We start from the raw sequence: 13,363 nt of genomic DNA, 5'->3' as shown, positions 1-13,363 counted from the left end.
GAGAAAGCTGCTGGTGCATTGATGTAATATCTCCATTTTGACTGACCATGTTGCACAACTATGCCAATTTGTGATTTAGTTGCTGGTTTGGTTTGTTTTGTTTGTATCGTGGTACAGGTTTGATGTATCTTCAGTGAGTTGACCCGTCATTGTCAGGGTGTATCGAATTTGTTGCTTTGAATTGATTCTTGCTCGTTTCCTCTGCAATTTTATTGCTCTTTTCTTGTCTGCAATTTTCTTCCTTTTTTTCTTCCTTTTTTCTCTCCTTTTTCTTTTTCTCAAACAGGTTTGCATTTGCAGACAATTTTTTTCTTAGGGAAGGGGGGTAATGTGGTAGTCATGCATTGTACATCACGGCTGTAGTACTGATGTGCACAGTCATTGAAACAGTGCATTGCGTAACGCTCTTGGTCATATGCTGCTGTTGAGCTGGTTTTACAGATGAAGAATCTGAGAGACACAATGGCTAGTTGTCTATTCTTTCCGTGTGCTTAGTCTGGCTTCTTGCATGCCTACACGCGTCCTGCCGTTTATCGTTTTCCTCACTTTGTTTGGTTTAACCACAGGTTTTTGAAACTCTTCTACAAACTCCTCCTGCTGTTGTTTGCGGATCCTTTTTTCCAGTTGACGTTGCTTGAGAATTTCTCGATTTTTGAGAAAGGTGTCAATGACCTCCTTCCGATGTTCAGGATTTTCTACTTGAGTAAAACGAGGCATGCTTATCTACCAATACTTTTTTTTCTTATCACTTCTCCAAGAACCTATCGAATCCACATCCGTACATCTCTGGCTGATATGTTGCTGTTTTATCAAGCATGAAAAATGAATGTGGTGTCTCTGTTGTCATTTCATAGGCATCCGCAAACTGGGTTTTCTTAAGATTTTTGGAGTGATCATGTGCTAGACATTGGACGTCTCTGTTGTCTAAGCCCTTGTACAGCAGGAAGCACATGGTATTTCTCCGGATATATTTCGGTTCATCATAGTATGGTTGACAAAGATATAGTTACATTTCTTGTTCCGAGAAAGACTTTTAAAAGTATTCCATCAATTTTGTCATGTTCTTTTTATCAATCTTGATGTCATCAAAAATTATCACCTTATTTTCCTGATCATCGAGATCCTACACTGGACAAACCTTGTCTGGTTGTCCAATGATAAGATTACCAGGAGATATTCCATTGTAAACCCATCAAGAAGTTGGTATTTTGGTTGTTGAGGGTTTATTGCATAAAGGATGACCTTATCACAGTTCAACCATGATTGTAGAAGCATATTACATAAGGTGTTTGTCTTCCCACAGCCCGTTTGTCTGATCATCATGTAGTGATAATCAGGAAGCAAGTAGTGGTGCTTTGTTGGTTTCTCCTTGTGCTCATCAAAGTTTATCATTTCCATGGTTTTTACCTGAGAAGAATCTTTTTTATTGTTCCAACGCTCTCAAGAAAAGTGTTCTGTGCTACGGTGCACCGTACTATGCTGTACTTTGTCCCCTGTGACAGCTGCTGACGGTTTGCCGCTCGTTGTTGCGTGTCCAGCTCTAACTGCCCTTGACCTTGGCCTGCTGCTGCTCATAGATTTCGCGATGGCGGATGCCTTGACGGTGACCAATTCCTCATTTAGTCCTTTGACTTCTGCAGATAGCTCTGAAAGTCTGTGGCTCATCCTCGACGCACTGTCTGCGGATTCTGTGGCTAGGAAAGATAGCGTCTGAACTCCTAACAGCGAGTGCTCAATCCCTGGGAGGCAACAAAGCAGTTTCGTCTGGGCTTCGCTTGAAAGCTCACCCATGACGACGGCCTGCCACCGTTGTGCTACCTAGACTACAACTCCACTATACTACTACTGATATCTACCTAAAAATACTGTACCTTCCTCCAGTCCGGCCTGATGCCGGCTGGGCTAAAAGAGAGGCAACAAATCAAATCTACGAGCTCGAAAAACCGAACTGCACTCGATCTCTGATGCATATGGAGGAGCTTTATTTGTATGCTACGCTTGCTGGCCAAAGCCCCATTGACCGCGATGCGTGTGTACCCGCAAACGTCATTCGAACTTCTCCACGTCGCCTAGCCCCGCGCCCACCGCTTCTGTGTAGAGTTCCGGTTTTATTTCTCCTTGTTGATTACTTCTCCCAATATTAAGTTCGGCTGTTGTTTTCTATATACTTACCTAAATAATTGATTTCCAAGTTTCAGTCCTTTTATTTACCTTCCAGTCCGCCGTTGTGAGTGCTGTGTGCGGAGTAGTAGTGGTGAATAATTGTTGTGCGTGCATTACACAACACGCACAAGGCTCCTTGCTGTTATGTCAGAGATTACCGGACCTGACAAGACATGCCTGATTAACCATTTGCTGTATGGTACAACATTGTGAAGAAGAGGTTGGTGCGACTTCGGCGATAATGAGGGAATTGGGTGATGCTCCCTATGTGGGTGCTTGCGCTATTCCTGCCGACTCGAATTCTCAATTCACTGACTCACGACTGCCATCAAGAGGATATGAGAAGTCCACCGAAACGTCCACTCGGCAAACCTGCAAGAAAGCACAACTCCCTGATCAAGACACAGTGTTTCGTGAAATTCACCCCTCATCAGTTGAGCTTGAGTAGGCGTAGAAAGATTGTGCCTGAAGAGCACCACTTATATAGTGCTCTCCAGGCACAAACATCACCAGGGATACAAACTTACAGAGACGCTCTGTATCCAGCGCGAAAAATATCTCGTGAACACCAGATAGCAGCGTGAGTCAGTGTCGCTCTTGCAGGTGCTGAACAGATGCCGAGGAGATGATTTAGAGGCCACATTCGCTATGACTGAAGATAGTGAGTTGGACACCGAGTATAGCGCTAGTATTGGTAAGATGGCCCATGTGCTGCTAGCAATGGCAAAGCAGTTGATCTTGGAACAATGTGAATCTGAGATGAAGACGGACCTGATCTACAGGATGTATGTGCGTCAGGTTCAGGAGCACGGTGCGTATTACCAGGTCGCACACGGACAACAGGGTGATACTGCCAAGAAACCAGTGGGAGGATCAGGTCTAAAGCCCACTATATCGGCGCATTGCATGTCGATATCGGTCGGACACGCCGAGAAGAAGCTGGAGTATCTGCCTAAGGAAAGGAGGAGGTGAGACTGTGTGGAACACAGAGATAGGTTGTGTGTTGTCTGGTCCAGCGTCTGCAACGTGTCGAAACAGTAAGCCTGTGACCGTGTCATTTGTCACAGCCTACATCGACGAGCTTGGAACAATTGAGTTGGCAGAAGTGGTGAGCACTGATATTCCACCTTGGTCACCATTGCAGCAACATATAGTGAGCCCCGAATCGCTTGACTTGTGAGCTGTTGTACGACGCTGAGAAGTCCTTTGGGGAGGGGGGGGATTTTACAAAACCACAAGTTCTCGCTGGTGACATGGTATTCGCTTGAATGTCGCATTTCGACTCCGCCTTACCCCTGATGCATCATGCATGGTATACGCTATATGCGCTGTGTGCGATTTACTGTGTACGCTGTCATTTCCATGCTATAATTATCTGGTGGTCTTAGACTGAGTCAAGCGTTAAGAGTCAATAGTTGTCCTCGTGCCGTGTGCTCGTTCGGTTCTGACACTTACGAGAATCAGAGGCTTCATAACAAAGCATTTCACACACAGCGTCTACAACTGTTCCCTTCAATCAGTGAAGCAGATAATAATATTCACAGATATTACAGGTTTGTTCATCACGTATCCAGCAATACTCTATATACACACAGGTATAATTACTATTCTCTGCGTTCAGTGGTGCATTTGAGAATACTTACAGTCTTTGGAGGTTTGTTAGACCAGAGAACACACCATCACTTAAATTATGGATCTTATTTTTCTCCAAATATCTACAAACGACAAGCCACAAGGACAATGTTGTTGTTGCTTAGTTCCGGGTAGTGCACAAAACACCCAGTCTAGGATATAGCAGTTCTAATCTAAAAGGCCGAATCATGACCATGTTTTCAGGAATAACCTAGACTCCTAACCCACAACATGATTCATATGCAACTGGGTTAGGTTGCACAGTTCACATATAACACTGTAAAATATAGTCTCCGTCATTTTCTTCTATTGTCAAGCATGAGGTTTGTTGCAAAGCTAAGAACACACAATTTCTAACGATACTTTGGTTGATATTGCAGAAATATAGCTGAGCGCCAAAGCATGAAAACCATTCTGGCTTGAGTATATTACAAAATGCGTCAGAGCTGAATATGATATTAAACAGTATATCGAAACGGAGACTTCCCCAGATACTCATAGGTCCTTCGCGGATCATGGCCATAGAAAAGGTACAAAATTCTCGGTCTTCTTTATGGTTCGTTTAGTTAATGTTTTGATAGGTTGATACCCCCCCCCCCCCTTGGTGTGTTGATGAATAAATGGAGCAGAATTTTAAGGAAGAGGGTGCCATAAGGTTTGAAGGGTCTGCAAATTTCAATGCTTCTCGAGCAGAATCTGTCATTGCTTTAGAGAATTTTCCGCAAAAGGGCAAATATCCCATAGATTCAATCAGCAATCTAAAGGCCATATAAACTTCGTTTCGCGTTCCCTAAAACTTTTAATCCAATAATTAGGGTTTCACCTCTTGACGGTACCCAGTTACTGCTCTGGACATCTGGACATCGTCTTCCATTCTGGGTTCTGACTTTCTTTCAAATTCTTGCTCGTTATGGCTCAGGTAGACGTATCCTCTCTATGTAGAATCTGAATGCGCTCGATCTTTGAAGAGGAAATAGCATTAAAATGCCCTTTCCTCTTTGAGTATCACCTGTGATTGTCGGCTGTAGTCGGACGTTCCCTTGCTATTTGGATAGGGACCAAGTGAAATGGAAATAGTGTTGTTTTCTCCTGGCCCCTGACACACATCAACACAAGCTCTTGATTGTGTCTCAATTCTTATATTATAACAACAAAATGACGAAGGTGCAGAAGGAGCATGGAAAACGAAGGTCAAACGAAACAACAACAGGAAGGACACGGAGAAACCACAAAGAACAAGCAGTAATAAATAATAAAGCGGATACAAATCCATACTGACCAGCCACCTAAATCTCTATCCCTTGACAAGACATACAGAATCCCTGGATTTCTCTCAAAATCCCTGAATGTCACGAAAACAAGTGAAAAAGAGCTTTCCCGGCAAAAAAAGGTTTGACGGCACAAACTGCAGATCTGTACAATACTGTTCAACCCTGCAGTGCAGTTCGATCAGTCGTCACCCGCGCCTGCAAGTGCAGATCTTGCAGGCTAGGCTGGTCAGGTTTTGAAAGTGCTATGCACAGTTTGAAGTGCGATTACGCACTGTAATTTTTGGAAGAAAAAGAACGGGACATTCGAGGCGATTCCATGGAGTTTCCGAAACATTTTGTATCAGACAAAGATGTTACTTTAACGTGAGTTTGTTTGAAATCCTTGAGACCCCGGGACGTATGAAGACTCTTTTTACGGGGAAAAGAAATACAATGGATGAAAATGCAATACAAATTTAATGCAAGCTCAGAAAACCAGAAAAGGAGAAAAAATGTAACCCAAAAGGTGTTCGTAAGTATCTGCGATCTGCTGAATGGCATTGGGCCTCTACGCACCTGTTATTTGTGTGTGTATGCTTGTGTGTGTGTGTATGTGTTCGGATGCCTGGGTGTGTGTATAAAACAAACACATATTTAATATGTGTTTGTGTGTGTGTGTGTGTGTGTGTGTGTGTGTGTGTGTGTGTGTGTGTGTGTGTGTGTGTGTGTGCGTCACCAGAAGAGCAGGGTCAGCGTTTTCGGAGACATTTCTCTGGAGTGCTGAACATCCATAGCACATGGTCACTTAGTGCGCTGGACTACATCCCACAACTGCCGGTAGACCAAGATCTCGCTAGTCCCCCTACACTGGAGGAAGTTCGTCGTGCTATTGGCAAGCTCCAGAGCGGGAAATCGGCTGGAGCCTCTGGTATCCTCCCGGAAATGCTGAAATTTGGTGGCGAGCAGCTGTTCCTCAGCCTTCATGGGCTATTTGGCGATGTGTGGCGTGAGGGTCGTGTCCCCCAGGAGTGGGTAGATGCCATGCTGGTGCCAATACCCAAAAAAGGTGACCTCTCCAGGTGCGATAACTGGCGTGGGATATCTTTGCTGGATGTCGTAGGCAAGGCACTAGCAGGAGTCATTCAGCTATACCTCCAGTCTCTGGCCAAAGAATTCCTCCCGGAATCGCAGTGTGGCTTTCGCCGTGGCAGATCATGCTCCGACATGATATTTACCATCCGCCAACTCTTGGAGAAGACAGTTGAACATCAAACCAAGGGTTTCTTTGTCTTCATCGATTTGCGCAAAGCTTACGACTCGGTTCCTCGTGAGTGTCTCTGGCAGGTATTGGCTAGAGCTGGCGTCCCTTCACCCATGCTGGCGGTGATCAAGTCGTTTCACACCTCAATGGCTGCTGTATTACGCATGAGTGGTACACAACTGTAGATCCCTTTAGCGTTCATAATGGTCTACGCCAGGGTTGCTCAATGGCGCCCGTGCTGTTTAACATTTTCATGTGGGCCGTGGTAAGCAGGTGGCAGCAGCGCGTTAGTTGTGTACCTGGTATTGGTTTCAGTTTCTCGCACATTTCTGATACTGGTAACCTCTACAGGAAGTCTCACCGCACCGACCCTGTCACTACCGCTACGGAGGCTCAGTTCGCTGATGACTCGGCATTGGTCTCTACATCAAGAGCTGGTGCTGAGGACGCATTGGCAACCTTTGACAACACGGCGTCCGAATTTGGCCTCGCGGTTAGTGCCACAAAGATAAAGTTTTTGGTTGCTGGTGCTGATGTGTCTGCTGCTGACCGCGTACCCCTCAGTCTAGCTGGTGTCGACATTGTCTGTGCCACCGAATTCAGGTATCTGGGTTCGGTAATTCACAGCGGCGGCCTTTCATCCTGCGATGTTGACTCCCGCATTGCGAATGCCTCCCGAGCGTGTGGCGCTTTGCAAAAGTCCATCTTTGGCAACAAGCACCTTGACCTCCACATCAAGAGTTGTGTGTTCAACGCCTGTGTCTTGTCGCTCTTGCTGTACGGTTCGGAGTGTTGGACGCCTCTTCAACGGGATTTGCAGCGGCTCTCTGTCTTCCACCACCGATGCATCCGCTCGATCATGGGAGTGTCTCGCCAACAATGCTGGGATGACCACATCACCAATCACCAACTACGTGTGAGGTGGGGTGATCCCGACACCATCTACACGAAGGTGGAGTACCGCCGCCTTGAATGGCTCGGACATGTTGCTCGGATGGAGGACCACCGGCTGCTGAAGCAAGTTCTCTTTTGCACGCTTCCGTCGCGTCGCCCAGCTCATGGCCCTCGTCGGCGCTGGAAGGATTGTATTATGTCTGACCTTCGTTCTCGCGGCCTCGAGGGGGAATGGCGAGCTGAATGCGAGTTGCGTTCCACCTGGCGCTCGGCGTACTCAGCACCAGTAGATCCCCAGCATCCCCCCCCCCCTCCCGTCATCTGCTACACCTGCGATCGACAGTTTGCACGCCTCAGTGATCGCGCAGGCCACAAGTGTAAGGTTGAGCGTGCAAAGCCGGTTGTGGAGCAGAAAAGGTGCATGCCAGTGTGGAGAGTGTGGCCGTTGGCTGAAGTCCAGTGAAGGTCTGGCAAGGCACAAGTGTACTTACCCCCAGTCAGCAGTCGGTGCGCCACTGCCGCTGCCTGCTTCTCCGCTGTGCTGCGTCGCTCACTGCCAGGCTTGTGACCGCTGCTTTGCGTCTACACGTGGCCGCGCCCGTCATCGCTGCTCACGGACATGTAGTCGTCCGACCGTTCAGGACCATCAGGGTTTCACATGTGTTTGCGCCTGCTCCCGCCGATTTCACTTATAGCATCACCTGGATCGTCACAGGGCTGTGTGCTCTTCCTCTCTCTCAGCTGCCCCTTGGGGACCACGTAACCTTCATGGCAGTGTCTCAACAGGACAGGACAGGTGTTTGCGTGTGTTTGTGCATGCATTCGAATACATGTGTGCGTGTGTATAGTGCTTGTATTTGCGTGTGTGTGTGTGTAAAAAAAGAGTAAATTATCGTGTCCGTTCCCGAAGGAAACTCACGACGGCCGCTAACATCCGGTAAATCCTAGCGGCATTAGCTGCATCCATGTACCCCTTGTGCCTGGCCACAAGTTCCCAGTTGACTGTGGGTAGCAGCACGGTGGGGAAAAACGCTTCCAGGCAGGACGTAAACCAGGTACCTCTCGTATTTCAATCATGGTATTTGACCAACCCACTGTGCCTGCCTGTGTGTGTGTGTATATATAATACTTGCGTGTGTTTGTGTGTGTGTCATTGAATCCGAGTGATTCTTGGTGTGTCACGGGCCCAGCAGTGGCAGGAGCGCATTTCTTCTATGGAACTAGCCCGTCGTTTCGGTATGCCGTCGTCAATGGCGGGGGTCGCAAGCTGTCACCATTCACGCTGGCTTGGCCACCTTGGGCGAATGGAGGATTCTCGTCTCCCCAAGCGCGTTCTGTTTGCTGAGGGACGCAACACAAGGCGCAGACACGGTCTCAAGAAACCTTGGAGGGACATCGCCACTGCTGATCTGAGTGGTCGGTGTGTGACAGGTGACTGGTGCGACTTTGCGCAGGACAGGCAAGACTGGCGCGTCATGTGCAATCATCCCCGGCCGTGTGTGCAAAAGCCTAGAGTGTTCATTTGCGGCTGTGGCAGGGACTTCCGTTGGCCCAATGATCTAACTCGCCACAGGAAATACTGTAACTCCTAATGCTATTATTGCACGGAGCAATGGTCAACCAATGGTCTAATGGGGGGGGGGGGGTATAAATGTACACTAGTAGCAAGTATTACCTTCACTGCAGGGGTAACTGCAGTTGTATCCCTCGACGGATACACTGATGCCTTCAATGCTTTTTCTGCACCTTGTCCTCACCCACTTACTGAGGTGTGGTGAGCCCATAAGTGGGATCATTTTCAAGTCCACCCAGAGTTTTGGGGATTTCAATAGCCAATTGAGTCATCTTTCCAAGATTCCTTTTGAGTCTCTCCCCCCCCCCCCCTCCCGGGGAGACCCACGTGACCAGGTTTGGCAGTGAGCAACAAGTACAATAAATTCATCGTCAATAATTCTTGTGTGTGTGTGTGTATGTTTGTGTGTGTGTGTGTGCCTGTGTGTGTGTGTGTGTGTGTGTGTGTGTGTGTGTGTGTGCGTGTGTGTATGCATTTGGATGGCTGCTGCTGGGCGTATGCAGTCAATGTATTGCGCGCCTGAACCTCAACTTTTTCCTCTCATTCAACACATTCCGTGACCGCGCTGCCGCCCTTGTTTCCCATTTGGTCTGTAGTAGGCATTTCCAAAATCTGCAGGCCGAGAAATATGCCGAAAACTGCGGTTTTGAAGAAATCACCGATCTTTTGGCCGAATATGCATTTTTCTCACTGAATTCGTCGAAAATCGATGTTTGTTACTAGCCAACATGGTATTTCGCTATTTAATACGCTGGACAGGTTAAAGACAGCAATACGATTCGTACTAGGAATATATACAACAGGATTGACTATGTGGTTGTTCCACCACATTGACAGCCTATCAATTACAAGGCCCGATCGTATCCTGATACAAAAGTGTTCAGTTATTGCACCACGTATGTAGCATTATTTTCGATTCACTTTGCAGTGTTGCTAACCACCCGTATTTGTCCGTATTTGTACGGAAAACGAAGTTTTGTCTGCAGTACGGATTTCAATCCAGTATCCCGCAAACGATCATGTATATGAACGATTACTAAAACCATCGTAACTCCATCGTTTATTGTGCTAATTCAATAATCGAATGGCCTACGTGGTAGAAAAACTCCAAACTGTCCAATGCAACAATGGCTGAAGCGATGTCGGACTAATGAGGATATCGCGCGCCGTATTCAGGCATTCTTACCTTGGCAGAATCAAATATTTGGTCGAACTCTTCGCCATTTCGGGGGGAAATCCTTTTTGCGTGCTCTTTGAGCGGAGACAACTTGCTGGCTGCGCATTCCGGTCCATGTACCTTATCTGGTTCCGACGTGGCGAAATCAGCGAGCGTCTCAGGCTGCGACTGTATGAGGCGTACATCATACCTGTCCTCACATACGACAGTGGCACCTGGGGTCTTACCAAAAACTGAAATGGCCTGAATGGACATTTTCCACCGACGACAGCTCCGCTCAATCATTGACATGCATCATCCCCGGCACATATCGAACGAAACCCTGTACAGGAGGTGCAAAACCCAGCCATTAAGCATCACCATCAACCGCCTGCGGATCGGACTCCTCTGGCACGTTCTGCGCTCACCAGTCGACACCCCGGCACAACTCGCTATGGGTGCGTACTTCCGCCGGGCCAGCGATCCAGCTGCACAACGCTTCCACGGTCGGCCGCGTACCACCCTTGCAACCACCGTCATCGCCGATCTGACCAGCCATGGTATTCCCACTTGGACGCAGACCGATCTTGAGACCTGGTGCACCAGAGCCCAAGACAGAAAAGGCTGGCGCACCCTGAAGGCAACTTGCTAGGACCAAACTGTTCAAACCACTCCAGACCGATTATTCAGAAATGACGAAACAACTCACCAGCTATTATATCAATGAACTAGTAATTTTCACCTTTCTGTAGCGCATCCTATCGATCACAGCTATTGTGCTCTACAGCATTGTTCCTCAAGATTCTGAGCTTTCTGTTTGTCTTTCTCTTTATCATCATCCTGGATGGCACAAGTGAAGTAGGTATCCCTGCTTACATCGCGATAGTGCTAATAATAATAATAATAATAATTTGAGCGACTGAGCACTTTATAATGATGTAGGGGGCTGAAGATTTTCTTGAATCGGCTCGAAATATTTCAGCGTTACGTGAAGGAGGAGAGTGGAATGGTGTTGTTGGGACGATTTGCTTGCATATTAGGCTTGGAGACGACTTTGCTCGTATTACCGCGCCTGCTTTGTTACAGCTTCATAATGGAGGTTGGCGTCCTGGCGTTGACCCTACTTAGGGCTTTCCAACGAGCCCTAGATTGTGAAAATCAAGCTAAGTAGACCAAAGTTATGACCTGGTGAAGTTGACAATTGTACTGAATTCGTACGTAGGCTACACAAGTGAACTAAATCAGTCAAAATGTTGACCTGAAAAAAGAGTACGGAAAACTCTGAAAAATTCTGCAAAATGGCACTGGGCAATACGCATGGGGTAGAGGGCACTTGGTAACACTGACTTCGTCTGGTTTCAGGCCTGGCCGAGGCACATGGGGTGTGGACACAGCACTAGATTTCAGCTAAAGCCACCCACTTCGTGTGGGATCGCCACGTCCTTGGCCTCGACATGTCAAAAGCATTTGACACCAGTAGCTTCATGAAGTAGAATAGTTCGCCTCTTTTTGCACACGTATTATGATACCATAATGTGGGTTATCCGAAAAAGAGGGCAGATTCCCAATGAGGCTGTTCTATACACACCTGCTATTGAAGGACCATACATGTACATAGCGCTTCTTGTCGATTTGGAATAATTTATTTTATTTTATATACATTTTTTGGTCTGAATCCTTTTTTCTTCTGAGTCCTTTTTCATTATTGTCATCTGTTTTGTTTTTGGTCTTTTTGGTGAAGCACGTAAAAGCGTAATTAGCTGTTTTCTCGAGCATCCTGCGACCATCCGCTAAAGCATAATCCGGTCATTTTCTGGGCATAATCCGATTACCCCTACTAGTGTGCAGAAGGAACTATGACACTATGTAGAATTACAGGGGTTGTGACTGAGAGGAGCATCATGGCGAGTCGGTTGTCCGAGTCGGTTGTATTGCGTAGATAATGATAGACAAGAGCAGTGATGTAGCAATGGGATTTGGGATAAAGAAAACGAGCTGTGAGACGTTGACGGGTCACTAGAATGATAAAGCACTTTTAGGCTCCCGCTCATATTGTCCACGCGTCAGGCGCCCAGCCTCCCTGCCTATCCGACCCGCTATACACAACAACAAAACTGAACTAAAGTTTTACATAATTTAATTATTCCACAAGACGGAGACGGGCAACGGACAAACAAAGAAGACCGGACACAACAAGGGAAACTAGGAACTGAAGAAAATGACAAACATAATGGCAGCACATGAGCATGCTCGCAAACAAAAACGCATGACAATGACGTAACCGTTCCATGGTGCATGCACAAACTGGATGTGAAACCAAAACAGTCCAACTGGGGGAAAAGGAGAGTGCAAAACAAAACAAAATAAACCGAAGGACCACACAAAAATGGGGCCATGAAACGTCTTTCTTTCCAATAAAAATGATATGCAAAAAGCGCTTTACACAAAGTGTCTACAACTTTACTGTTCCCTTCAATTCAGTGCAGCAGATACTAATAACCGCAGCACGGTGGGGAAAAACGCTTCCAGGCAGGACGTAAACCAGGTACCTCTCGTATTTCAATCATGGTATTTGACCAACCCACTGTGCCTGCCTGTGTGTGTGTGTATATATAATACTTGCGTGTGTTTGTGTGTGTGTCATTGAATCCGAGTGATTCTTGGTGTGTCACGGGCCCAGCAGTGGCAGGAGCGCATTTCTTCTATGGAACTAGCCCGTCGTTTCGGTATGCCGTCGTCAATGGCGGGGGTCGCAAGCTGTCACCATTCACGCTGGCTTGGCCACCTTGGGCGAATGGAGGATTCTCGTCTCCCCAAGCGCGTTCTGTTTGCTGAGGGACGCAACACAAGGCGCAGACACGGTCTCAAGAAACCTTGGAGGGACATCGCCACTGCTGATCTGAGTGGTCGGTGTGTGACAGGTGACTGGTGCGACTTTGCGCAGGACAGGCAAGACTGGCGCGTCATGTGCAATCATCCCCGGCCGTGTGTGCAAAAGCCTAGAGTGTTCATTTGCGGCTGTGGCAGGGACTTCCGTTGGCCCAATGATCTAACTCGCCACAGGAAATACTGTAACTCCTAATGCTATTATTGCACGGAGCAATGGTCAACCAATGGTCTAATGGGGGGGGGGGGGGTATAAATGTACACTAGTAGCAAGTATTACCTTCACTGCAGGGGTAACTGCAGTTGTATCCCTCGACGGATACACTGATGCCTTCAATGCTTTTTCTGCACCTTGTCCTCACCCACTTACTGAGGTGTGGTGAGCCCATAAGTGGGATCATTTTCAAGTCCACCCAGAGTTTTGGGGATTTCAATAGCCAATTGAGTCATCTTTCCAAGATTCCTTTTGAGTCTCTCCCCCCCCCCCCCTCCCGGGGAGACCCACGTGACCAGGTTTGGCAGTGAGCAACAAGTACAATAAATTCATC

The 13,363-nt window shown here is 47.3% G+C and overlaps 1 protein-coding gene across 1 annotated transcript; it reads left to right on the top strand.

The window, feature by feature from the left end:
• Positions 1-6,532: 6,532 nt before the first annotated feature.
• LOC135810617 (uncharacterized) lies at positions 6,533-7,663 on the top strand. Its single transcript, XM_065324110.1, has one exon. The coding sequence runs from the start codon at positions 6,533-6,535 to the stop codon at positions 7,661-7,663; it is 1,131 nt and encodes a 376-aa protein (XP_065180182.1).
• Positions 7,664-13,363: the final 5,700 nt, after the last annotated feature.

Source organism: Sycon ciliatum, chromosome 2 (assembly GCF_964019385.1).
Source record: "Sycon ciliatum chromosome 2, ocSycCili1.1, whole genome shotgun sequence".
Lineage (NCBI taxonomy): Eukaryota > Metazoa > Porifera > Calcarea > Leucosolenida > Sycettidae > Sycon > Sycon ciliatum.
The sequence above is the reverse complement of the archived record's forward strand: the minus strand, read 5'-3'. Positions and strand labels throughout refer to the sequence as shown.

Excerpts from the sequence above, each read along its gene's own strand:
- LOC135810617 (XM_065324110.1), top strand. The coding sequence starts at position 6,533 with ATGGCGCCCGTGCTGTTTAACATTTTCATGTGGGCCGTGGTAAGCAGG.